The sequence below is a fragment of the Peromyscus californicus genome, unplaced genomic scaffold (assembly GCF_007827085.1).
Source record: "Peromyscus californicus insignis strain IS unplaced genomic scaffold, ASM782708v3 Scaffold_14__1_contigs__length_90479793_seg_2, whole genome shotgun sequence".
NCBI classification, from domain to species: Eukaryota; Metazoa; Chordata; class Mammalia; order Rodentia; family Cricetidae; genus Peromyscus; species Peromyscus californicus.
The window spans coordinates 78,276,952-78,303,247 of record NW_026294436.1 but is presented as its reverse complement, the minus strand read 5'-3'; the positions used below and the strand labels follow the sequence as shown (position 1 = coordinate 78,303,247).

Here is a 26,296-nt window from a genome sequence, read left to right as displayed (position 1 = left end):
CAGGTAAAAGGCATTTGTCAACTTTATAAGTCCATTTGGACTGTATAACCAAACTGTAATGTCAATCTCTATCCATCCATATGAAAGGATGGTATGTAATAATAAGTCATGAGAACTGTGTAGCAAGAAGATTCATCATGTCTCATGCAGTCTCAGAGCTGTTCCCATGTCGAGGGATCACATATACGCCACCTGTCCTGTAGTCTTTCTTGACTTTTTCCCTCACGTCTGCAACCAAGATCCTCAGGAGGTCTCCACGGGCAAATCTGATCTTCAATAATTTTAAAGAGAACTATAACTTTTTGTTTCCCATGGAAACTTCTCCCCCAACATAACATATTTTCTGACTTTCATTTTGACGTTAAGACATTCTTAAAACATATAGGTTGGTTTAATCTAGCAGTTTCCAAAATCCAGTATCTCTCACCAGCTATTGTTTTTTGTACATTGTCATTTAAAAAGTTCAATGTCAACAAAGCCCCATACAGGATCCAGATGCCCTGTGTATTTACCATCTTTACATGGCTTTTTTTTTTTACATTACTTTATTCTTTCTTTAAAGGCCTTACTTTATCATTTTTAAATTACTTTTTGTATGACTGACTATACTCATTTTCTTTTCTTTCCTTAGCATTTAAGCACATTTTTTAAAATACTGTACCTGCTTTAGCATTCTCTGCCCACATGAGACAAATTTTAACCTGCCATGTCAGCCACCACATGGCTCAGCTTTAGCGAATGGTGCTGGTGGCTGGCTCCACTGTACTCCAAGCATGGGCTCTCTTGAGAGTCTACAGGACTAGGAAACCTCATCTGGCTCCTTGTCCAGACCATTTTTGTTTGTTTGGTTGGTTGGTTGGGGTTTTTTTTTGTTTGTTTTGTTTTTAGCTTTCTTAGGCCCTATGTTTAGATATTCAAGCCCCATGTTGAGCACCAACCATATGTAGATGGATTTCTTTGGGCCATGAGCCCACAAATAATGAGCAGAGACTTATTATTAATTATGACAGCTCTGCCTTTGTTAAGGCTTGTTCCTAACTAGTTCTTATAATTTAAATTAACCCATATCTTTTAGTCTACATTATTTTATGTGGCTCAGTTACCTTTTATTCTGTATTGCCCATCCTGCTTATTCCGCATTTAGTTGGCAACCCTGCCCTTTTTCTTCCCGGAGATCTCTATCTGCCCGGAAGGACCGCCTATCTCTCCTGTCTAGCTACTGGCCATTCAGCTTTTATTACACCAATTAGCAATACATCTTCACACAGTGAACAAATATCCCACAACAGGGCAGTGGTAGAGCATATGCTTAGCATGCACAAGGACACTGGTTCAGTCACCAACTCAGAGAGAGGCCTTGGCCAAGGCCCTCTGCCAGCTAGTTTAATCATGTCACTAAAGGGGTTGGATTTCCACTAGTTCTCATTGAAGCTGCCTGCTTAGAGCTACTTAAAGAACTGAAACTATCACACACAGGCCAACCTAGGCTTCACTCCAAGATTAAATAGTTTGAAGATGAGCAATGTTTTTTTTTTTTTTAGATTTATTTTTACTTTCAATTATGTGTATGTATGTGAGGGTATGTGTGCGTGTATTAGTGCAGGTCTCTGAGGGGTCTAGAAGAGGGTGTCAGATCTCCTGGAGCCGGAGTTACAGGCAGTTATGAGCTGCTCAACATGGGTACTGGGAATGAAGCTGAGTGCTCTGCAAGAGCAGTGAACCATTCTTCTAGTCCCTGGAACTGTCAAAGTTTTAACAGCTCTCTAGAGAACTGTGAGTTATAGCTAAAGGTGGAGAACACTGAAGCCCCCTCAACTCTAGGAAGCTCTTCTCTCAGGACTGGTGGTTTAGAACTCTAGCTTAAAACCTCAGGGTAGAGAGATAGGCTAGAGGAGAGAGGAAGACACAAGAAAGTAGAGTTCATGTCCCACCAGGGTGGCCGCTCACTAGCTGGGTGATATCAGGCACTGTGGTATTCACCCAGAAGCCCTCTTCTGTAGTGAGAATTGTGAGGAGTCCACCCCACAGACCCTGTGAAATGAAGAGGAACAGGCCATGACTACGTCCTTTAGATGCTGTGCTCTGACCTGCAATCATTGCAGGTAGCAAAACAAACTCTCCCACCTGAACCACATGCCAACAGAGACTGGCGTGGGCTGCTCTCCCTCACCCCAGAACTGCTTTGCATGGTCCAAGATTCCTTCCAGACTGAACTGAACCAGAGGGCAGAGAGGCCAGCACAAAAGGCATCATGGGAATAGGGTTGTGTGGAGGGCCTTAGCTTCTGGCCTTCCAAGACAGGACTAAGCAAAGGGTAGAGCCAGGGATGGGAATATTTACAAACAAGGAAGGCAGAGGAACAAGTGTGAACATGACAGATGTTTGGTTTTATGATTTTCAAGGGGTCATACAGACAGAATCAAAAGAGAAAGACTGACTGGAAGCGGGTGTAGTAAGGTCTGAGCCTGAACTCCCTCCCTCCAGTATGTCTGAGGCAGCAGAGGAGACCTCTCTTTTCCTGGGACCTCCATATTCCCAGGGCTGCTGAGGCTCTGCCTGGTTTTATTTTCTAGGTTTGTTTGTTTGTTTTAATAACTTTAGGGACTGCTTGTGAGGTCCTGTTAACTTCTGGGGCAGGGACAATGTATACAAGATCAACTCAACTCAAGCAAAAGAAGTACTCAGAGAGAAAATGGAGAAATCAGCGCTAAGACTTCCGTCTCCATTTCTCTGTGTTCTCATATTTCAGTGGCATAATCCACCGCTGGAGAAAACAGATCTGGGGAAGGAGAGTGACTTGTGTTCAGAGTCACAAGTCCCCTCTGCTGTCCCCTCCCGCTCCCCACGTGCTGCTTTATGTGGAGCCCTTCTGCTGAGCCCCAGGCTCACAGTTTGTGCTGTGGGTTTTCCAGACTGCTGTGGATTTTGTAAGATCTGGGCTTCCACCTTAAGTTTTGTTTCCGGGGATGAGACAGACTCATTACGTCAGCAGAGCCCTTGACACACTTCCTGGGTAAACACGGGAGCCAATGAGAGTGATCAATGAGGACTCCTAGGACCTGCTGCGGTGTCAAAGGCTGCAATGGGAGCCAGCCCTTCTGCTAGATTTGGGGGAGTAAAATCACTGCCTTCACTCAGAGCTGCCGCTCTCCTGCGACTCTTCCACCTGATTCTGACTTCCCTGTCATTTGCTCAGAGAACCGTGCCCCTGTCAGCTGGTGGTGGTCAGTTGTCTGTGTGTATTTTTGCTCATGGCCATGGTGTCACATCCATCTTTTGTGTGGGCGACATCTCCAGTGAGAGACCACAGGTCCTCTGTAACTCACACTGCCAACAAACATGGGAAATCCAGATGCCTGAATCTCAGCTAAATAAAGAATGTGTTGGCCATGAGAAGTAAGCTCCAAACACCATATGTGACATATTTATACTACAGTGTTCACTGCTTCTCTGAAATTCTGAGCTTCCCGACTTTTTATTTGCAGAACCCAGCAACCTCACATATAGTGGGGCTCTTCACCCAGTTCCAATTTCCAGGCCATTCCAGACCTGGTCACCAACTTGTGGAATGTGTCCCATCTGCCAAAGTAGGATGCTTAAACATGCCAGAGAGCCCAAGTGCCTCAACATCATGGTGGCATCTTTGGACTGGACCCTTCTATCATGAGCCATACCAGGTGCAAGACCAAGAGTTGAGCCAGAAGTAGGGAGAAGCCCATCCCGCCAACCTCTGGAGTGCACAGTATGCTTCCTGACGTTATAAATTCTCTCTATTCCTTCAATTAAGAACTTCAAGAAGAAACAACTAAACATCTTCCTAGGGTATCAGAAGAGAACATGGCCCAGGGTGTGACTCACTGGTAAAGAAGGTCCTGGGATCAAGCTGTGTATCAGGCTGTTGTAGGCCCAGTGCCTCATGTGGTCATTGCTGCATCCCTCTAGGCTGGATCCTGAGGGAGGCACTGTCACCCTCCTCCAGCTTGCCCAAAGTCGAGGAGCTAGACTATAACATGCTAAGGCAGTAAGTTACCCACAGGGTCTCAGCATCTTATGTTTGTTTGCAGTTCACACAAAGTAGCAGGCAAGATGGTAGTCGGGGAGGGACGCTTTGCTCCACATGGTCACCTGGGGACTTTCACAGTCTTGTGGCTGCACCAACCAGGACAGGTGGTATCTTAGTATGGTTTCTGTTGCTGTAATAAACACCATGACCAAAAGCACTGGGGGGCAGCGGGGAGGAAAGGACTTATTTCATCTCACACTTTCAGAACACAGTCCATCTTTGGAGGAAAGTCAGGACAGGAACTTAAGGGAGGAACCTGGAGGCAGGAACTGAAGCAGAGGCCTAGGAGGAGGAGTGCAGCTGACTGGCTTGCTCTTCATGGCTTGCTCAACTGGCCTTCTCATACAACCCAGGACCACATGCTCAGGGATGGTACCACCTGAAAGAAAATGCCACAAAGGATAATGTGTAGATGGTAATATCTCAGAGAAACAGGGAAGAGAAATGGCTGTAGGAAGTGAGCTCAATTTGCTGGACCTATCACATTGGCCCACCAGGAAACCCTAGCAACATAGACAACAAGACCCCAGCAAATGACAGTCAGAGGGAATTACCTGTGAGACCTCTCCAAGGATAAAGAGGAAAACCCTGGCGGAGGGAAAATTTTCAGGATTCTGCTGTTCCCAGTGTGAGTGACACTCTGAATGTTCCATAGCCCAGAAAGCCCCTCAGTTTGGGAGAAGCTGGTGACTCCATTATACATCAAAACTTTCTCCTCATACACCTGAAATTTCACCTCAGATGGTTTGTTCAGTAAACTCTCCGTGAAGATATGCACTGACCATAGGAGGAGACTGAGCCTGAGTCCAAGAATCACCTAGATGGAAACTGTCTGTGGGAAGCAGGGTTTACGGCTCATGCCACCCCAGCATTTAGAAGACCGAGCAGGAGGGGGCGAGGACAGCTGCCATGACTTTGAAGCCACCCTGGGCTATAGAGTGATTTGAGGTTAGTGAGTTACAGAGAAAGACCATATCCAGAAAAGGAAGGAAGGAGGGAGGGAGGGAGGGAGGAGGGAGGGAGGGAGGGAGGGAGGGAGGGAGGGAGGGAGGGAAGGAAGGAAGGAAGGAAGGAAGGAAGGAAGGAAGGAAGGAAGGAAGGAAAAAATAGAAAAATAGCCCACAAATAGCCCATGGAATAAAACTCCCCCACAGGAAGGGGCTCAGGCTCCTGGATGAAGGGTGGCTTGCTGAGTGGAGTCCTCTTGTGGATTGGTGGCCTAAGAGAGTGCTGACCAGCTTTGTCCTGGAGACCACCCTCATGCTGCAGCCAGCTACAGGAGGTTTTTCCCACTGGAGTCCCAGCACCAATGGAGTACTCACAGGCACATAAACAACGCTGTCTGTTTCAAGTCAAATGCCATCACGGCAGGTTGCACCATCTTGAACGTGCACTGCTCTTAAAACCTGTGAGCACAGATGCATGCGTAAGCACAGACTTTGGCCTCTTCCTGTCTCATCTTGTTGGTTTTGGCTAGCACCCCATTAGTGAGTTGGATTTGGTGTAGACTTTGTCCTGAATATACTCCATCATCTCCAGGTTCAAGTCCACAAAGTCCCCAGCCAGTTACGCAGGTCCACCTGAAAGTCACCTTTCAGTGCCTAAGTCACACAGCCCTTCACACAAGCCCTCTAACCCTGCCATCTGCGACCACATTTAGGCTGGACTCATCCTACACAGCCATCTCTACCTCCTGTGAGCTTGACAAAATGCTAATCCAAGATGAGGCTCTGATTTCTGGATCTGTGGTGGCTTTTCTGATATTTTCTGTCATTCTTCTCACCTCTGGCAGCAGAGTTTCCTATACAGTTCTGTCAGAAGCTAGTTCTGTTGTTTGTAAGTCCATTTGTAAACATCTCAAATTCGAATACTTACCATCACTCAACCTTTAATTTTTTTTAAGTAGGTCTTAAGAGTAAAAGGTACACCTCTCAAGGTCAATGTGTCCCCAAGGAGCTAGCTTAATGTTTCAATTAGCAGGTGTTCAAACAAACAAAATTACTACAGATTCTTAAGAATGAAAATAATAAAATACTACTTGAAGGGAATATATAGCATGGATTTACACACTCACCATGTCCCACTCAGAACTCCTGCTCCTGTTAAAAAGAAAACATTTCCCTCAGCCTAAGGCTTAGGATCATTGTGGAAGAAGGGGCAGAAAGATGGTAGGTGCCAAAGGAATAGGGAGTTTGCTGCAAGATTATGTATCCTAGAAATGTCAGAAGCTATGCTCATGAAGTCTCACCAACATGACTGCCTAAATATGACCTGAATGAGGGTAACACCCATAAACATGCAAATGTGGACACAAGAAAACTCATGAGTCCTCAGCCCTAGACAAGGAACTACGGGTAACTACGGAATGCTGACAGCAGGAGAAACAGTCTTCCCCAGGAAAGAGCGCACCAACTGGCTGTCCAGTTCCAAATAATCAGCCCTGAAAATATGCATGCAGGGAACATTATGTGAACTGGGCAGGTTGTGTTTATGTATTTAGTAACATATGTATATGTATGTATGTATGTTTTTTACTAAATAAACACAACCTACTTGCATACATATATATATGTATACATATATATAACAACAATTAAATAAAAAGAGGTTATGAATTTGTAAGAGAGCTGGGGGTGGGGTACATGGGATGGTTTGGAGGGAGGAAAGGGAAGGTGGAAATGATGTTAATTATACTACAATCTTAAAATTTTTAAAAATTATTTTATACAATAGTTGGAATCTAAAAAAGTTCTGGATGAGCTGACCTTTCATCAGTGGAGTTCTGGTGCAACCCTGAGTCAAATACCAACTTTTTCCTCGAGCTGACATACATCACTAGGGTACAAAAGAGGGAAGACCAGGACTCAGAGTGCTGCTACTGTGACATGAAAAACTGAAATATTTCTGGGGCCAGGATGGGGGTCTAGGTGTTGAATCACTGAAGACCAGCATTTAGGACCTTGACAGTGAGGAAAGATGTGGATCTTCAGGAGAGGAAGGCACAGGTGGAGCTACAGAGGAGGAGGGAACAGGCTGGTCTGCGGGAGAGGGCACAGGTCTGAAGGAAAAGAGAGTACAGGTGAACCTGCAGGGTAAGAGGGCTATGAGATGTTCTGTATGCTGTGAATGTGTTACTCTGATTGGTTGATAAATAAAACGCTGATTGGCCAGTAGCCAGGCAGGAAGTATAGGAGGGATAAACAGACAAAGAGAATTCTGGAAAATGGAAGGCTGAGTCAGGAGATGCCAGCCCGCCATCCAGGGAACGGCATGTAATGGCACACAGGTAAAGCCACAGAACATGTGGCAACATATAGATGAACAGAAATGAGCTGAGTTTAAGTGTAGGAGCTAGTCAGTGGTAAGCCTGAGCTAATGGCCGAGCAGTTTTAAATAATATTAGCTTGTGTGTATTTATTTGGGTCTGAGCGGCTGTGGGACTGGGGGGTGAGAGAGATTTGTCCTGACCACAGGCCAGGCAGGAAACAGAAAAACTTTCAGCTACAGTAAGAGGACAGAGGTCTGAAGGAAAAGAGAGTGCAGGTGGATCTTCAGAGGAGGAGGGTACAATGGACCAATGAACATAGGTTCTCAGGAGGCATGCACTCATATTCATGATTTGGGGATTCTATGTCTCCCCCGAGGAATCAGGAACCATGGTAAGCAGGTCTGTCAGCTGTTGCCCATCTCCAGGGTGCCAATTGTAACATGTCCTCCAGAAGTGTGAGGCCCTCTTGGCCTCTGGCCAGTGAGTGCCAATCCAAGTACAATACACAGGCAAATGGGATCTTGGATATTTTATTTAAGTCCATTGTGCAGGGCATAGTACCCCAGAGATGAACAAGCATCTTGAGGGAATGCCTTTGTCCACCACAGCCCCTCTCTCTGCATGTCCAGTCCACTGTGTTTTATGGTTCTCTGTGTGGGTCTTTAGCAGGGTGCTAGCCTGATGGTGTTCTAGGTGCTAGCCTGATGTTCTAGGTGCTAGCTTGATAATGTTCTAGGTGCTAGCCTGATGATGTTCTAGGTGCTAGCCTGATGTTCTAAGTGCCTGGAGCTACATCCTTCAAGTCCATCCAAGCACATACAGCCACTCTACTCCCAGTTTCTACCATCTCCAAGACCTGAACTTTTCTTCTAGTTCATCACCTGTCAGCAGACCCTTCTGACTTTTAACCCAGAAACATGAAAACATCCAGAACCATTCATCCACTCAACCAATATTTATTGAGCACCCACCCAGTGCCAGGCACCCAGAGACAGAGTGGTAAGCAAGCCAGGCATAGTCACTGTTCAGAGAAAGGCTGCTGCCCCACAGGACACAGACATTGCACATGCAGTTACCAAATAGTTTAATTTTGTAACTGATGTGACTAACTTCCTCAGCTGTCCAAGAACCCCTATCTTCTACTGTCCCAGAAACAGTGACCCTGAGGATCCCAAAGCCAGATGTTCACACACAAGCTCATCCTAGTTGTCCACAAAGCCCTGCTAGTTTTCCTGCAACCATTTCTCCATGCTGATCACAGACTCTTCAGCACCCAAGCAAAGCAGGAACACACAATCCTTCCTCCATTCCCCAAGAGACACACAGCTCTTGAGCCAAAAACACTTTACTAAAAATGTGGGGGCGACAACTTGAAAGTGAATGTTACCTTCTGTGTCCCCCCAGAATCCATCCAAGATTAGCCGCTCCCTGACACCTTCCTTTTTGGCAGCTGAGGACCTCCTTCTTCCTTCCCAGCTCAAGGGGACAGCCTCTTCCAGAGTGATCTCTAGTAGTTACTTTTCTTGTCACTGTGACAAAAATTCCCCGACAAAAGCAATTTCTGGAAGAAAAGGCTTGTCCTGGCTCACAGTTCAGGGGATGGGGGCAATGATGGCAGGATGTGTCTGAGAAGATCGGGAAAGGAGAGATGAGTGCTGTGCTCAGCTCACTCTCTCCTCTTCATTCTGACTGGGACCCAGCTCACAGGATGGTGCTGCCTTTATTCAAAGTGGTTCTCTTTAGTTTATTTTCTCTAACCATGTCCTTACAGACACACCCAGAAGTGCCCCTCCTAAGTCCAGTCAAGTGGACAGTGAGGAACAGCCATTTGATCCAAATTGGCCCACGTGCCTGGAGATAAATCTTCTTGCTGCTACCATTTGTCAAGAGCCTGCATTTATTACTTGTTCTACTAATAAATGCTTCTTGAGTCCCTACATTGACCCAGGCATTACCTAAAGGGAGAGAACCTGGCACCCAACAAAATAAATGAGGACCCCACCCAAGAACACAAATAATGGACAGTAAACTGGAAACCAAATCTAACCAACCCTGGGGGAAAACAAAAAACCGGTATGTAAGACAGGTAGGAGTTCTCAGGAAGATAGAGGTGCTACTTCAGAAAGGATGGAGATGGGAGGAGGCAAACCTTGGGGCTGGATTCTCCAGGCCAGATAAATATGTATTTTAGTTAGGTGCAAAAAAGAGAAGCACCAACATCCCATTTGAAATTTTTTCTTTTCATTATTTTAAAACACACATGTAGCTAAAGAGTTTTCTCACCGGGTTCCACCAAGCCCCGGCAGTCCGACAGCCCACTTATAATATAATCACTCAGACACTTATATTACTTATAAACTGTATGGCCATGGCTTCTTGTTATCTACTTCTTTTATCTTAAATTAACCCATTTCTATTAATCTATGCCTTGCCATGTGACTCGTGGCTTACCGACATCTTCACATCTTGCTTGTCATGGCAGCAGCTGGCAGGTCTCTCTGCCTCCGCCTTCCACTTCCCAGAATTCTCTTCTCTGCTTGTCCCGCCTATACTTCCTGCCTGGCTACTGGCCAATCAGTGTTTTATTAATAACCAATCAGAGCAACACATTTGACATACAGAACATCCCACAAAAGTTGATATCTTTTTAAAAAATTAGGATGCTGTAGGTCTCTCTATATACATATTTTAAAATTACATACACGCACAATTTCTTATGTGCATGGATTTTTTTTTCTTGCATGTTTGCTCTATGCATCATTTGTGTCTCGTGTGCCTACAGAGACCAGAAGAGGGCATTGGCTCCCTGGAAGGTTGTAAGCCACCATGACAGTACTGGGAATAGAACTCAGGTCCCTGGGAGAGCATCCAGTGCTCTTAAACTCTAAACTATCTTTTGATGTCTCTCAACCCTATACACTTTACACCTCTTTAGTGAATTTCTTTTCTGAATCTGGTAATAAGAAAAACTATAACTATAAAGTCTTCAACTCCATCTGAGCCTGGAGAAGGAAATAATATTACCTGAGTAAGCAAGAAGTGCAAACAAGTGGCTTCCAAAAAACATGAGAAATGACAGAGACATCTGGCTGCCTGGACAGTCTCCCAAGGTTCCTCTGCAATGTTGAAGCATCCATCTTCCACCTACAGGCCTAGCATACCTGACAGACTTTTCTGTGAAGCAGGATATTCTGAAGGGCTATCCTACTTTGTCTTGGCAAAGTTCGGCAGTCACTTTCTTTTGTGTCCTACTTGTCCCATTTGGACAACATACTGTCAGCATTTGAGATAAGGGCAATTTCTTGCCCAGTGGCTAACTTTTACCACAAAGAAAGTAAACTCTATATGGAGTTTCTTCAATGCCCACCATCTTCAATGAAGTAGATTGATAATGCCAGGAGCAGACATGTCTCATTATCATAAAAAAAAAGCCATATTCTGCAGATCTCTGAAGTGTTTGAAGATGACCTGTCTAAAATATATCTCTGTTTATCCTTGAAAACATACCTAATATGACTACAAGTTTAATTATAATTACTAACTACTAATTTGCATTTCTTTATTATCCTAAATAGTTGGTAATAATAACTTTCAAGGGCTAAAAATTTGCATTACATTGTTAAATGAGCTGTATGGGTACAATACCTTGAACAAGAGTAGAAATGTATGTACAGTATGTTTTAAAAAAAATAATCTCAACTTTGTATCAACATACAAAGATCTATATCAATGTAAAATATTTAAAACAAGTAGTTGCTTTTTAAAAGTAGATTCAATAATCTACCCTTTTATCCTATCTTATCAATATCCTTTTTTCTTTTCAAAGTAGATTCAATATTCTACCCTTTATCCTATCACTTCTATATCCCCCTTTTTTTCTTTTCAAAACAAGAACCCTATGAGTCTAAACTCCTTTGTTCAGCTTTTTTCCTGACCATTACCAATAACAACTTGTAACCAACCCCCCCTAAACAACTACAAATATCCATAACCCATTGAAAGATCAAAAAACCACCCACCCCACCTCTTGGGAATGTGGACATCATGTTCTTAAATTTTCTTCCTGCTGTCTGGGGGTGATGGCATCTTTAGGGGGTCCTGAAAATTGTGGATTAATTGTCAAGTCCTAGGAGAGGTAGCTGTATCATTTGTTGTCCAGTCTCTGCATAATGGGAAAGTGCAGGGCTTGTCTCAAGTCCTGGTTAGTAGTCTGTGAGGCTGGACCATCTCAGCTAGCCACCTCGAGATTGTCCTGAGCAGTTTGTAGTCTAAAGCCAATGGTCTTTAGGTGGTGTTTGTCAGCTTAGAGACATTACTATAGTCCCGGTGGAATTGTCATTGTGGGATCCCATCATCTTTTTGGAGACTTCAGAGATCGAATTAGGTCAGATTATTCCTTTTCTTGGTAAGTTTTTCCCAGGTAGTTCTCCCTTCTTCTTTGGATGCTTATTCATCCAAAGGTTTTTAAATTCCTCAAGATGGTTGTTTTCATTTTCCTGGAAAGACAAAAACAACCCCCCCAACCCTATCTTGGGGAGTTTCCTTGGCCACATTCTAAAATCACCAGCAAAGCTTTAAAAATCACTGATGTCAGAGATTCTGCTCCCAGAGAGGTTTCTGAATTAATGGGTCTAGGTCCAGCTTCAGGAGTTTTAGAAGCTCCTCGGTGGTAGAGTAGGAGAAAGGGATCTAAAGGGAGGGAGACTGGAAAAGGTAATGGGAGGAGGAAGAAAGACTAGACATCAAAAATTGCCTCTCACCTAGAGAGTCTATTGAAGCATGAATCTTAAAAGTTCTTATAAATAAAATCAAACCTGAGCCAGGTATTGGGGTGAACTGGAAGATCAGAGAACCAGAACAAGCCACAGCTAACCTCATCTGGCCAGCTTCTCAGCTGATCTTGTTTCCTCAGACTGGAAGCCTCTGTGTCCTCATATCCGAATGGCTCTCAGTTGAACTGCTGCTCGAAAGCCTGAAAGCTTAACCAGCCAAACTGCTTCTAGTTTCTGGTCCTCACGCCTTATATATCTTTCTGTTTTTGCCATCACTCCCTGGGATTAAAGGCTCTCTTTCTCAGATTAAAGGCGTGTGTCACCATGCCTGGCCGTTTCCAATGTAGCCTTGAACTCACAGAGATCTGGAGGGATTTCTACCTCTGGAGTGCTAGGATTAAAGGTGTGAGTGCCACCATTTTCCAGCCTTTGTATCTAGTGACTGTTCTGTCTCTGACCCCAGATAAGTTTATTAGGGTGCACAATATTTTGGGGAACACAATACCACCACAGTCTATATTTAATTGTACAAACACACATGTATAAATATATATGACTTGAAAGAGGGGCTATCCTGGGAGAAGAAGGGCCAAAAAGAGACGGGAGAGGGGGAGGGAGAGGGCAGTGTCAAGGATGAGTGTGAACAAAGTCGGTGATACATATGTATGAAAAAAGTCATAACAAAGCCTGCTATTTTGCACACAAAAGAATTTATTAAAATTCAGTTTTAAAAAATGTTAGAGCCTGAAGGTAGTTCAGCAGATACAAACCCTCACAACTCTTGCAGAGGACCTGAGTTTATCTCCCAGCACTTATAACGGGCAGAGAAGGTTCACAACCACTTGTAACTCTAGCTCAAGGGGATCCACACTTTCTTCTGGCCCCTGTAGGCACCTCACTAGCATGCACATACCCACACAGGGACACATGCACATAATTTTAAATTTTTAAAAATAGTTTTTACAAAGCTCCCCAAGTGGTTCTAATGTGCTTACAGTGACTGACAAGGAAAAAAAAAAAAAAAAACAAGATCGGGAAATGAGGAACGAACTCAGTAAGACAAAATAGAACAATGTACCACAGAAGAAATTAATAGAACAGCTGAAAAGGAATAAGGCGTCACTTGGTGTTGGCAGAGTGGAAGGGATGGAAGTTGGATGTAGTAGGTACAGTGGTTGCAGGGCCCTCCACTAATATACACTTCCAGTTACTAAGGGATCACAATGTGCAGTCATAGATGAAGTTTGGATTTTGAGGGGGTTATTTGTTCCTTATTTTTCAATGCTGGAGCTTGGGTCCAGAGCTTCATTCATGATAAATATACAAGCACACACCACTCAGATACACCCCAGCCACGTAGATGATTTTTTTTTTAATATTAGAGTGTCAATGTGCTAGTGCAGTGATATAATATTCTAACAGGGAGAGCATAGGTGAGGTGAGGTAAGAAACCATTTTGTTTTTTAACCTGATCTATTGATGCCCAGTGCAGGAGCTTCATCCTCCAACTTTTAGCCCATGTAGGAAAGGTTTGTTGATACAGAACAATCTCTCTTCTTTTATTGTATATTGTCATCCTGAATGTGATGCTTGAAAGTACTGCACTGTGTTGGGGTGTTGAGAGCTGGGCTGTGGCAAGCTGATGGTACAAACACAAAGAGGAGCCTAAGGTCTTGAGATGGCCAAGCTATTTTTCTGTTTAACCCAACTTTAATTGGGTTTTCCTAACTGTGGCTCAAAGCATCCTAACTCGTTCATGGACTTCCAAAACCTCAAGCAAATGGGCAAAGCTGAGAAGGGGAGCTGACCTATACAGCATAGAGACTTCCTCCATGGCAGCAAGAGAGCAGGCTGGACTCACAGATCCTGGTGCAACTGATTTCATGGCCAGGAGATAAAGGAGCTTCTGTCAGATTCTCAGAATTTTACAAATTCATCACATAATGGGAAAGAAAAGGATGTAGTCATTTTGGGAAGAGGGGAGAAAGTGTGGGCAAAGTGTTTTTTTAGAGAATAGTAAAACTGACTGACTTTGGGACATAATAAATTATGACTAAACACCTAGTTAATGTGTAGTTTTCTGGGCACTCGAATACATGTATAATCCCAGCATTTGGAAGGCAAAGGATCAGGAGTTCATGATTATCCTCAGCTGTGTAGAAAGTTTAAGACCAGTCTGAGGTAAGGGGATGTGAACTACTCAGGTGGGGGTGTGTGTGAACTGCTCAGGTGGGGGTAGGTGTGAACTGCTCAGGTGAGGGGATGTGAACTACTCAGGTGGGGGGAGTGAACTGCTCAGGTGGGGGGTGGGTGTGAACTGCTCAAGTAGGGGTGTAAACTGCTCAGTTGAGGGGTGTGAACTGCTCAGGAGCAAGTTTGCACAGTGTGTATCGGATTCCAGCTGTGTCTACATCCCCCAAGGTGGATCTACAGGAAGCACATGCAAGTGAATGAGTGTCAGGCACAAGGAAGTGCTTAGAATGAGGACTGAGCAGTCTGAGCCAGGCTCTCCCCATCCGATCATTTTCCTGGTCAATCCTCATCAGGCTTAGAATTGATTTTCCCTCCATCTTGCTGCTTGGATTCTGCTCTATTGTCACACAGCAAATGGCCACAGATTCAGCGGTTTCAAACTCTGAAGTGTTCATGGCTCCCACTCCTGTAGGACAGAAGTCTGGCCACAGCAGCCCAGGTCTCACAGAGATGACACCAGGTGCTGTGCTGAGTCTCATCTGGAATGGACGGTCTTCTGTTGTGCTCATGTGGCTACAGATAGACACCAATTTCCTTACTAGCTGCTAGATGGGACCATACTGCCCCTCCATCTCCAGAGCTAGAGGGAAGAAGCCATGTCACTTGGGATCCTTTCTGCCCTTTGATTCTCTTCTTCAGGAAGACCAGGTCCCACTGAGGGACACACAAATCTGGTCCATCTGGGTGACTTCCTTTTCCTGAAACCAGTTGTGTCGGATAACAATCTGATTTTTGGGAGACATCTCAGTCGTTAAGAGCACTTACTGCTCTTGCAGAGAACCCGTTTGGTTCCCAGCACCCACTTGGTGGCCCACAACCCTCTGTGACTCCAGTTCTGGGGGGCTGATGCCTTCTTCTGGCCTCTGTGGGCACTGTATGCACATGGCACACAAGCATAGATGCAGACAAAATAAGCATACACACAAAATAAAAATGAATAAATCAAGAGAGGCTCCAGGCCGAGTCCTGAGAAATTCGGACGATGATACAGTGGATGGAAAGGAACCTGGGGCTGCAGGCTTGGAGAAAAGCTAGGAGAATGTGTAGCACAGAAGCTATGTTTCCTGTGTGTGACACATGACACACATAGGTAACTCTGTACGTGACTTGTTCTTTATCTGGTTACTGCCCATGATTTCTGCCTCATTTCCTGGAATTTCCAAACCCTCCCTTTGCTGTACTCCTCCAGCCTGACTGCTCTTGACTGAACATTGACTACACAAGACTTCCCTACCCTTCCCCCCTTCATGTGTAGTCCTTTCAAGGTATGCCCCAGCCTCAAATTCTACCTCCTCCCTCCAAAATCACCTGATAAGTCCCTGCCAGACCTTTGACAACCTAAGCTGCTCAGAGATCATTCGTTCTTATGCCTCTTTGACTGTTGCTGAGGTAACCTATTCTCCGTCTGTCTGTCTGTCTCCCCGACACGCATTGCTGCATTGTGCTGTCCAGTGCACTGCAGTGCTTGCGTGCATGTCCTTGTCCTCTGCTGGATGGTGAGCTTCTGGAGAGCAAGAGCAGTCTGTTTCTTGCTTCCTGTGACTATGCATAAGGCCGTGTTCGATATGTGAATGACTTCAACAAATGTTTCTGGAAGCTACCTAAATGTCACCCAAGAAGTGAAGGTGTGCTGGGCTTGGCTATGGGGTTGTGGGACCTGCAAACCTGCATCAGGAGGCAAAGACTGCTAGGTAGTAATGGTGTACAGATTGCTTCAGACCTCTTGTAGCAAGCCCTCACCATACCCCACTTCACAGGCATTACCTTCACTCTCACTTTACAGACAAGAACACAGAAGCTGGTGAAGCTTAGTTAGTCACTTGTCCAAGGTCAGACTCCAGTGAGTGGAAAAGACAGGACTTGAATGAACCCAAGTCTGCTCAACCCCAGATCCCCACACATTTACATCTCACTCCCACTGAAGCTTAGGGGAGTTCCTGGAGCCGATTCATACTTGTAAAGCCTCCTAATTGTCACTCAAAACATGCTGGCAGCAGAGGCCAGGCTAGCCTAAGCAGTACGGGGGTCCCAGAGCAGCCTGCCTCAAAACCATGAGGAACTGAAGCTCAGTGCCTTGTCTTCCCTCAGTGAACAGTCCCGAGGCAGGCTGGAGGGGTGCCCTAGAGCAATCCAGTGAATCGGATGCCAGACAGTAGGCTGGGGATAAAAGTGAAAGGTGAGGAGGCCAGAGTTGAAGGAATTAAGGCAAACTGCCAGCTCTTGGGCAATTTCAACCCCAAGGCTGTGAGCCAAGGACAGGCCACTGAGCCTAAAATAACCTCCCAAGAGGGTCTAACAGGTCATTTTGTAATTTATTCCAGCACTGGCTTTTAGGTCAATGTAATTAATATTGATTGGGCCCCTGTTATAGGTTCGCACCATGAAAAATACAAAAGTTTTGTCCTATATACAGAAAGGAGGCAAACTGACAAAGAAAAAAAAAAAACAATGAGAGCACTGTATAGACCAGTGTGTGTTCTAGTGCCAAGCTATGCAGTTGGAGCCATGAAGGCAACTGAGATTCACAGAAAGGATGGAGCACAGTGTGCTGGCAAGGGAATGAGCCGTTTCTAGGAGCTCAAGAGGGAGGCAGAATAGACGGCCCCAGCTTTGATTCAAGAAGAAAGCAGAAAGCAGAGGGCCGTCTGAAAAAAATGACAGGGAGGATTGGCAGGCACTGACTGTAGCAATACCGAGAACGGACTGGGTCTCGGCCTGAGGAGAAACCTCTCTCAGCTCCCCCTGGGGAGCACAGGGGTCTTATGGGAAGAGAACAAGAGGGGAAGTCCGACCAGCAGAGTGACCACATCAAAGAGGTCCCAAACACCAGAATATCAGGACATGCCAAGTCAGCATGCAGAATCCAGGAGTTTACTAGCTCACACTCCAACCAGGCAACTAAAAACAAAAAATGAGCGTTCGGGGAAATCATTCATTTGGTGATCATGTCTGGGATGGACTAGATGGAACTAATGCCAAAAGCTATCTCTCCCCAAACCCAAATGCTTTTTGTGAGTATTGACCAAACGTCTGACTGTGTGTAAACTTAATAAACATAAGGCCCTCCCTGCTGAGCTTCATAGTCATGGAAGAAACTATTCATTAAACCCACATTTGCCTACTAAGGACCTACTGTGTGCCAAAGGTTGTGCTAAGCACTAAGGATCTACTGAAGAGCAGCAAAACAAAGCTCCAGCCCTCATGACATGTGTCCTCCAATGGGAGTGAAAGACAAAACAAAACCAAGATGACACTTCTATCAACCCAACAAGCAAAGGCAGTGAATGGGTCTCATGAGGTGGAGAGCTTGAGGAAGGCCTCGCCAAGGAAGTGGCATAGTGTTTAAAGCCAAAGAAGCAATACATGGAAGTACATCTGCTGGGAATGTGGATTCTGAGAATGGCTGGTTTTGGAAGAGTGCAGGAAGGTGAGTGTGTCTGATCGAGCATCCTAAGTAATGACTGCAGGGATCCACATGGAAACGCCTAAACTGCACAGCTCTAACCTGCAAACCCAGAGGGGATAAAGGTCAGAAGTATACATTTAAAAACTGCCCTGTGGGCTAGTAGCAAGGCACATGTTCACCCCACACAGGAACCTGGGTTCAATCCCATTACTGCAAACCAAGTCCTAAGTTATCCATTGAGGCTTGAGTGCCATGAAGCCCTCCCTCTAAAACTGATATGAAATAACGGTGACTCAAGGAGGCTGGGGGAACAGCTCAGTTGTTGGTAAAGTGCTAGATTTGTAAGTGAGGACTTGAAATTGACTCCAGAAGCTTCTAAAAAAGAAGGAGGGGGAAGAGGAGGAGGAAGAAGAGGAAGAGGAGAAGAAAGAGGAAGAAAAAGAGGAGGAGGAGGAAAAAGAGGAGAAGGAGAGGAGGAAAAAGAGGAGGAGAAGGAGACACCAGGTGTGGCAGTGAGCTCACACAATCTCAGCACTGGGGAGGCAGAGATAAGTGGCTGTCTGGCACTCACTGACCAGCCTGTCTGGTAGAATTCGTGAATTCCAGGCTAATAAGAGACCCTGTCTCAAAAAAACAAGGTGGATAGCATCCCAAAGAATGACACCCAAGGTTGACCTCTGGCCTCCACATACACACAACACCCCCCCCCCCACACACACACACACACACACACGAGTGGATGGGGTTGAGACTCAAGAACTACAAAGGTTTTTTAAGCTGGGTGTAAAATACAAAAATAGTTCAGTACTATGTCCACTGATGGCCCATTTCCTCCAGGTTCTGGAATCCCAGGGGCAGACAGTGATTTTGTGCAGGTAGCAAGCACAAAAGGTGGGAAATAATGACAAGGATAACAACAGCAATCATAACACAATAGTCCGTCTGGGAGACTGTTATCCCCTGCCTCAGCAGTGGAGACTCAGCTGTGCGGACAGCTCCTGTTCTTCCGCTCACCCTTGGATGACATGCTGCTGGTTTTTCCCTTACCAGATGTTACTGATATTTCATTGTATCTATTGAGGAAGGGGTTCGGAAAATAAATGAGATAAAATTTAAACTGCCTCTCCAAGCATCCCTAGAAAGGATAAGAACGGAATATCAGGGTAGATCATGAGGTTTGAATGACACTCTGGAACTCTAGGTGTTGAAATGTAACCCACATTTGAGAAATTAAGGGAATATAGCATTTAAATAAGTGATTAGGATTAGACAAGGTTTATAAACGGACACACATACACACTCACACCTTTTATTTGTAATCTACCACACACACACACACACACACACACACACACACACACACACACACACACACACACAAAGACCAGATGAGGGAGGCCCTTGACCTTGGAGCTCCAGAACCGTGAGTTAAATTTACCCACTCTGAGGTACTACATATTAGTAACAGAAAATGCACCAACTCAGAAAGGGGGATAGTTATCCATCCTGCTTAGGACTGTCTCAGCTTTAACATGGGAAGTCCTCATCAGTCCTCAGCCAAATAGAAGGTTGGTCACCTTGGGGCTTGGTTTGATCTTCTTAACTGAAACCTGTGTCTGACCCAAATGCAGCAGAGACCTGTCCTTCTAAAACTGGTATCAGCCAAGTCAAAGTATGTTTCATTCCCAAGCTCTCCCTGGCTTCTTCACCGCCCATCCAAAAGCCAAGGGGTCTTTCTCCAGCAGACAGTTGGGCTGAAAAGCCTCTGGACATGGCCTACACTAGATCCCTTGCCTTTTTACCCTCGAGATCTGCTTCTCCCTCAACAGGCACCACCAAACCCACCAGTGACCCCAATCCGCACGACTTGCTGCCTAGCCACCAACAGCAAGCTAGTGGGGTCAGGGGTCAAGGTCAGGTTATTTTAGAGGGAAGAGAGATGTTCATCTGACACAGCCCTGGGAAGGGGGAACCCTGGCTGATTTACGTCTTTATGGCGGAGGAAGATTGTGTCTGAGGTCTAAATTACAGAAACACAGGAAACACTTGTTGCCCAGTCAGTTTTAGAGTTTTGGGTAAGAAACTAGGTTGACTCACTTTCCGAGGGGAAACCAAGTGAGTGCTCTCCTATCAAGGTATACATCATATTCTTTCCCAGGAGCTGTGTCTGGAACCCTCATGGTTGTTAGGGAAGCTCCATGGTTACTGCTGCCAACTACTAAGAGTGCTCCAAAATTATCTGGAAGACTTAGGAACAGTGCCAAGACTGCAGTTAAACTTGGCTCAGACCCTCCTTACAGAACTTTCTGGCTCGACAAGGTTAAAAGGATAATAAGCCAAGCCAGGCTCCTCCAAGAATAATCCCCACTTGGCCTGTGGTTACCTTGATCACTTATGTATCAACTAAAGCATAAACTTTAAATTCCAAACTTTCCTGGCCTTGGCCAATCCTCACCTTTACAAGTCCTTACCTGAAGGACTAGTAGCAGACCAAGGGATGGTCGTTAATGCCTTCTGAGTCTGGACAATGGGCCCCTGAGAATGGCACCGTTTCCCACTGGCTCTAACAGAGAAGGCTGAGTCGGCTGTTGCAAGATTGCGTCAGTGACCTTTGCAATTTTCTGGCCAGCTGGTTCCCCTTCCTCCCCACCCCACCCCCTGCTTCAAGCCCTTTGGCCTACCTGCCTCTCCTTTTCCCCTACTTTGCTAACTCAGGTATACCAATAGCCAAAGCTAAATTAGAGCCACCCAGGGGATCCAGTTTAATCTTAGTCTAACCAGCTTCAAAGAGTACTCTCCACCCCAGACCCTCACTCTGGGGTCTACAGCACACTCTCCCAAACCTGGGCAGGGTGGTGTGGAAGCATTGCAAGAACACTTTCACTGCAGACCAATTTTTACCACAGGCCTTCTTCAAGACTTGCCCCCAATGTCACTTCTTAAATGAATGTAGAAGAGAGGATAATGTGTGTATTATACAAATATATATGACCCACACAGCCTAACACATGCTAGACAAGCACTCTACCACTGAACCATATCTATAATCCTCTTTTTAATTTTATTTTTGACACAGGGTCTCAGTAAGTTACCCAGGATATGCTTGGACTTGCCATCCTCCTGCCTCAGTAGCTGGGATTACAGGCCTGTGCTTTGGATTTAATGGCTGTCCCCTGTTACACAGAAATACCTATGGAAGTACCTTACACAGAGAGACTAATTCCCTCTCTCTCTCTTCTCTCTCTGTCTCTGTCTCTCTGTCTCTGTCTGTCTGTCTGTCTCTCTCTCTCTCTCTCTCACACACACACACACACTCACACACACACACACCTCTGCGTTAGAAGGAATCATCAGTGAATAGCTTTCTATTAGATGACTAGTAATGTTCCCATATTTTAGTAAAACCCACCAGTCAGCCATGAAAGCAGCGCTCTGGAAGAACATTCTGCCTTATCTGCTCCCTGGAGATGCATTTTTTGTTTTGTTTTGTTTTGTTTGTTTTTACCTGCTCACTGCAGGAGTCCCTTCCCTTCCCTCCCACTCATACCTTCCCTGACAGGAAAGAAGGTGATCTTTCTGAATGAAAATGAAAACTTTAAACTATATGGAACCCCGGATTTCCTCACTAGAGTCTTTCTCGGGTTCCTCCGGGACTTCAGGAGTTGGGCACCTACAGACAAGAAAAAAGTGTGTCCTGTCAGGAAAGCATGCCATCAGCTCCTGGTGTGGGTCCTCTTCCTTGGCTGCACACTGAAGTGGTGCCTTGGGCTCTCAGCCTCTGCAGCACCCGCGGTCCAGGGACCCGGGCCCCACATGGCAGGGGCGTGCACCGCTCGTGGCCACCTCCCCCGAGTCCCCTGCTGCGCTACCGTTCTTCTTCCTCCTCCCCCTTCTTTTCCTGGCGGGTGCAGACAGGGCCCAGGTCAGTGAGCCAGGAGGCGGATCCCAGGCAAAAGATATAAGGGCTTTGGACGCTGAGCGCTGCAGCTGCGGAGTGTCCATCCCGAAGAGCGGCAGCTGCGGGAAGAAGGACGCCAAGGCCAGCCTGACTGACGCACCTACTCCCAACCACAGCCAGAAAGTGCTGTCTCTGTCCCCACTGCACCCTAGGTAAGCCTCCGGGCCGGGAACCGAGGGGGGCGGGGGAGACCGCAGGCCCCCTTACCAGCTGCCTTCTCCCCTCTGCCGCCTACCCGCTGCTCTGCTGCTGTCCCCCTACCCGAAGGCTCAACCTCCTCTCTTCTCTGCTACCTCTGCAGGCCCCGCCACACAGAGCCCAGAGCCCAGATGGAAAGTGTGCAGGAGCTGATCCCTCTGGCCAAGGAGGTGATGGCGCAGAGGCCTCGAGGGAAGCTGGTGAAGCTGTACGTGCTGGGCAGCATGCTGGCGCTCTTCAGTGTGGTGCTCGGCCTGATGGAGACCGTGTGCAGCCCTTTCACGGCCGCCAGCCGTGTGCGCGACCAGGAAGCTGCAGTGGCCGAGCTTCGGGACGCTTGCGAGCAACAGTCCCTCCACAAGCAGGCCCTGCTGGGCGGAGGCAAGGCACAGGAGGCGACCCTGAGCAGCCGGGCCCAGTCCCTCAGGCAGCATGCCTCCTAAGGCGGGGAGGAGGGAGCTAGACAAAGAGAAACAGAGAGAGACCATGAGGCCGGTGGGAGAGAGCAGAGTCGCACGCGCTGTTCCGAGAAGCCACCGAATCCAGAACTGACCCTGCACAGATCACCCAAGGGGTCTGGGGTTGACTTTTGCTGCTATGCAGCATGCACTGTGATTTGTCCAAGGCTGTGCGAGCGATCAAGGAGCTATCACTTTGCATTAGGGAAGGAGACATGCTTTTTATACTGTTATTTTTATTGTTGTTATTATTATTATTACAGTGACTACCGTTTTTCATTTTGAAATAAAAACATTTTATACTCTATCTCATTATTTAATTCCTGGGAGGTGTGATGACCCTCTCACCCAGCACTGTGGACAGTCCTGGCACAGGTCTACTCACAGAAGAGTGAAATTGTCAAAATCCTACAGGTGTTAGCATTTTTGGATCACAAGCTAAACGAATTTATGACCTAGAATAAATGAGAAAGAGAGAGAGAGAGAGAACCACTGAATTTCTAGGGCAAAGACAATGTGATTTGTCTTTTATCCCTTTGTGCTGGCGATTCCTGTGGCTGATCTCTGCTTAACTATTAGAGAGGAGAGAGGAGGGGAGGGGAAATGGGCGGTGGGGGAGGGAAAGGAGACTGAAGGAGGAGAGGGGAGGAAGTTGGAAGAAAAGAGAGAAAGGAGAGAGAGTGCAGAAGAGGGGGAAGAGAAGGGAGAGGCAGGGTGGGAGCAGAGACTGCCCAACTGCCAGGTAGGCTCTGACCACAGTGAGAGGTTACAGCTTAGAAAGAGAAAAGCCCATTGTCACAGCTGACAGTGTGCCAACAGCTGATTTAGTAACACTGTGGGACTCCCCAGAGGTAACCCCTCCCCACCTCTGCAGGGCCAAGAGGACAGCCTGATGCCACTCCCTCAGGATCTTCAATGTCACCTACTCTGACCAGATGTGGGCATGTTACCCTGATTCCCCATCCTCCCAAGCTACCCTGACACACAGATACCTCCATTACAGTTAGGTCTGCAAACCCAAACTCCCCGGTATTTCTGCCTCTGATCAACTGTCAGCTCTCTCTAAAATCTATCCTTAATAGACCCAAAGCTCCCAGGAGCTCAGCCAATCCTCAGTCCCTCTTCCAGATGCCTCCTCCACAGGCTGCTTGCTTCTCTGCCCATTCAACACCTTGTCCAGCTTGTGGTGGTATTGTGTTCCCCAAAATATTGTGCACCCTAATAAACTTATCTAGGGTCAGAGACAGAACAGCCACTAGATACAGAGGCTAGAAAATGGTGGCACTCACACCTTTAATTCTAGCATTCCAGAGGCAGAAATCCATCTGTTCAAGGAAACAGCCAAGCATGGTGACTCAAGCCTTTAATCCCAGAAAGCAAGTCTTTAATCCCAGGGAGTGATGGTAGAAAGCAGAAAGGTATATAAGGCGTGAGGACCAGAAACTACAAGAATTTGGCTGGTTAAGCTTTTAGGCTTTGAGCAACATGGTTCAGCTAAGAGGCATCCAGTCTGAGGAAACAGAATCAGCTGAGGAACTGGCGAGGTGAGGTAGCTGTGGCTTGTTCTGCTTCTCTGATCTTCCAGCATTCACCCCAATAACTGGCCTCAGGTTTGATTTTATTAATAAGACCTTTTAAGATTCGTGCTACGCCAGCTCTTCTCCTACATTGCCTGCCTCACAAGTTTGTCCCCTTCAGTACCTCTCACCTTGCTGTTCCTCCGTCAAAAGTGTCAGACACTAAACTCCTGCATGATTCCAATGTCTCTGTGACCTGCTTCTGTCTACCTTTTGTCTGCCCAGCATGGACACTGGTACCCTCAGGTTCCTTTTCTATCCTTTGATAATAGTACTCTCTTTGATATTATCTCCTCACACCCACAGTCTCTATATCTCTGAGGACGATATACCTCAATGCTCCAAGGATTTCAAATTTTCTGCCCATCAGTAAACTATGTGTCAAACTGTGTACTCTGGGTTTGTTGTTGTTGATTATTTGTTTTTTGTTTTTTGTTTTTGTTTTGTTTTTTGGTGTGAAGGTTCTGTTATACCTCTATTCAGAGAGTTTGGCTATATCTGAAAACACAAGTGCCCAAGCATACAGATAACACTAACTTATTCAGGTTACAGTGTAATATCTCTTCCAGATTCTCCTTCACACTGCCCAGCCTGTCAGCCTGAGCTACTGGAGTCTTCTCACCTCTCAGAATTTACACTTGTGAAGTCTAGGTCTCATGCTGGCCCATGCTAGCAGACTTTCCTCTCAGCTGCACTATGGGCAAGTCATACCCTCCTAGCCTGACCTTCCCGAGAGAAAGGATCATATCTTCTTCATTTTCACACAAATCATCAAGGTCTGGAAAATCATGACTTTTTCATAGACGTTTAATTTAGTGTCTCAACTGGACTCAGGGGTGGGGGAGGCATATTTGTCCCTTAAGGATGCTCCAGAGGGAAACAAGGGAAGGGTGTTGCCTGATTGCAGCAGAATCAAGTTTTGCAGTGGTCTCACGAGACATTCGGTCATGGCCACACAGAACAAGCCCCTCACCCCACATAGACACAGAAACTATTCTTGGTCTTATTTGACAGTGTTAGCACCCACCTAGGGAAGGTGACAGAGGAATGCTTGTTGGTTCTGTCAGCAACACAGGGCTGACACAGCAGAGTCATGATTAATAATTAATAATAATAATAATAATAATAATAATAATAATAATAATAATTTGCCAGACTGGAGCCAGGCACTGAAGCAAACTGAAACTAAATGGGAAAGAGTTGTTGGCTATTTTATCACACTGTGTGAAGATACGTCACTGTTTTACCTTGACTGCCTAAGACACCTGATTAGTTTAATAAAGAGCTGAATGGCCAATAGCTAGGTAGGAGAGATTAGGTGGGACCTCTGGGCAGAGATAGGAACTTTGGGTTAGAATCTGGCATGGGTGATTTCGACAGCAAGACATGGAGGGAGTTGGGAGTATAGAATAGAGGAGATGTAGAGCTCTCTCTATGTGGCAGAATGTAGATGAATAGAAACAGGTTAATTTAAGTTATAAGAGCTAGTTGGAAACAAGCCTAAGCTAAAGGCATCCAATATGGAGGCCCAGCCCATATATCCAAACATAGGGTCTGAGAAAGCTAAGAAACATCCTGGACACAGAACCTACTACTTGTGGTATACAGAGGTAGAATCCTCTAAGAGGCCCTGCTATGAAGCTGAGCACTCAAATGGCAAGTACTAGATAGAATGGTATTCTAGAAATAAACGCCTGCCACAGCACAAACCCAGTAATTTCCCAGAGCTGGGAAGGTAAATGTGGCTCCCAGCCAGGGCCTGAGAGCATGACGCTGGGCTCTCACTGACCCAAGGGGCAGCAGAGCCAGCCACCAGTGCCAGCTGACAGTGCCATGTGCTAAATGGAGCTGTGTGGCAGGTAGCCTAGTAGTTTAAGGTTTGGCTCATGTGGTCAGAGAAATGCTGCCGACATGCAAAAAAAAAAAAAAAAAAAAAAAAAGCCAGATCCAGGCCAAGAAAACCTCTAAACAGGTACAGTGTGCTTGAAAATATGCTTAGGTGCTAAAGAAAAAAAGAAAATGAATATAGACAATCATAGAAAAAATAAATAGTTTAAAAACAATAAATTCTTTAAAGAAATAGTAAAGTAATATAGGAAGAGTAAGCCACATAAAGATGGGAAATACACAGGGTGTCTGGATCCTGTATGGTGCTTTGTTGACTTTGAATTGTTTTAAGGCTAATGAACAAAAAAAAAAAAAGCAGCTGTTGAGAAATACTGGATTGTGAAAAAAAAAAAACCCTACTAAATTAAACCAGCCTATATATTTTAAGGATGTCTTAACTTTAGAATGGAAATCAGAAAATGTGTTGCATTGGGGAAGAGGTTATGCCTTTGTTTC

At 45.8% G+C, this 26,296-nt stretch overlaps 3 protein-coding genes across 5 annotated transcripts in view; 1 reads left to right on the top strand and 2 right to left on the bottom strand.

Annotated features, from left to right (window-relative positions):
- Positions 1–26,296, bottom strand: part of Lamb3 (laminin subunit beta 3) — a 127,154-nt gene that overhangs the window by 56,925 nt on the left and 43,933 nt on the right. The window contains exon 1 of one of the 2 annotated variants that reach the window (XM_052738076.1): positions 4,320–4,426. The exons of the other annotated variant lie outside the window; for it this stretch is intronic. Coding sequence (XP_052594036.1) covers positions 4,320–4,407 — 88 coding nt within the window. The 5' untranslated portion in view covers positions 4,408–4,426. Of the gene's footprint in view, positions 1–4,319; positions 4,427–26,296 lie in introns of those variants that run through there. 2 annotated transcript variants of the gene reach the window in all.
- CUNH1orf74 (chromosome unknown C1orf74 homolog) overlaps positions 527–26,296 on the bottom strand; it is a 120,760-nt gene continuing 94,990 nt past the window's right edge. Inside the window, exon 4 of one of the 2 annotated variants that reach the window (XR_008218134.1) lies at positions 527–4,442. The gene's annotated coding sequence lies outside the window, so the exon portion shown is untranslated. Of the gene's footprint in view, positions 4,443–22,264; positions 22,378–26,296 lie in introns of those variants that run through there. The other variant, XR_008218135.1, reaches the window with a different exon arrangement.
- G0s2 (G0/G1 switch 2) lies at positions 21,525–22,683 on the top strand. Its single transcript, XM_052738095.1, has 2 exons — positions 21,525–21,872; positions 22,022–22,683. The coding sequence occupies exon 2, from the start codon at positions 22,050–22,052 to the stop codon at positions 22,359–22,361; it is 312 nt and encodes a 103-aa protein (XP_052594055.1). The 5' UTR covers positions 21,525–21,872; positions 22,022–22,049; the 3' UTR covers positions 22,362–22,683.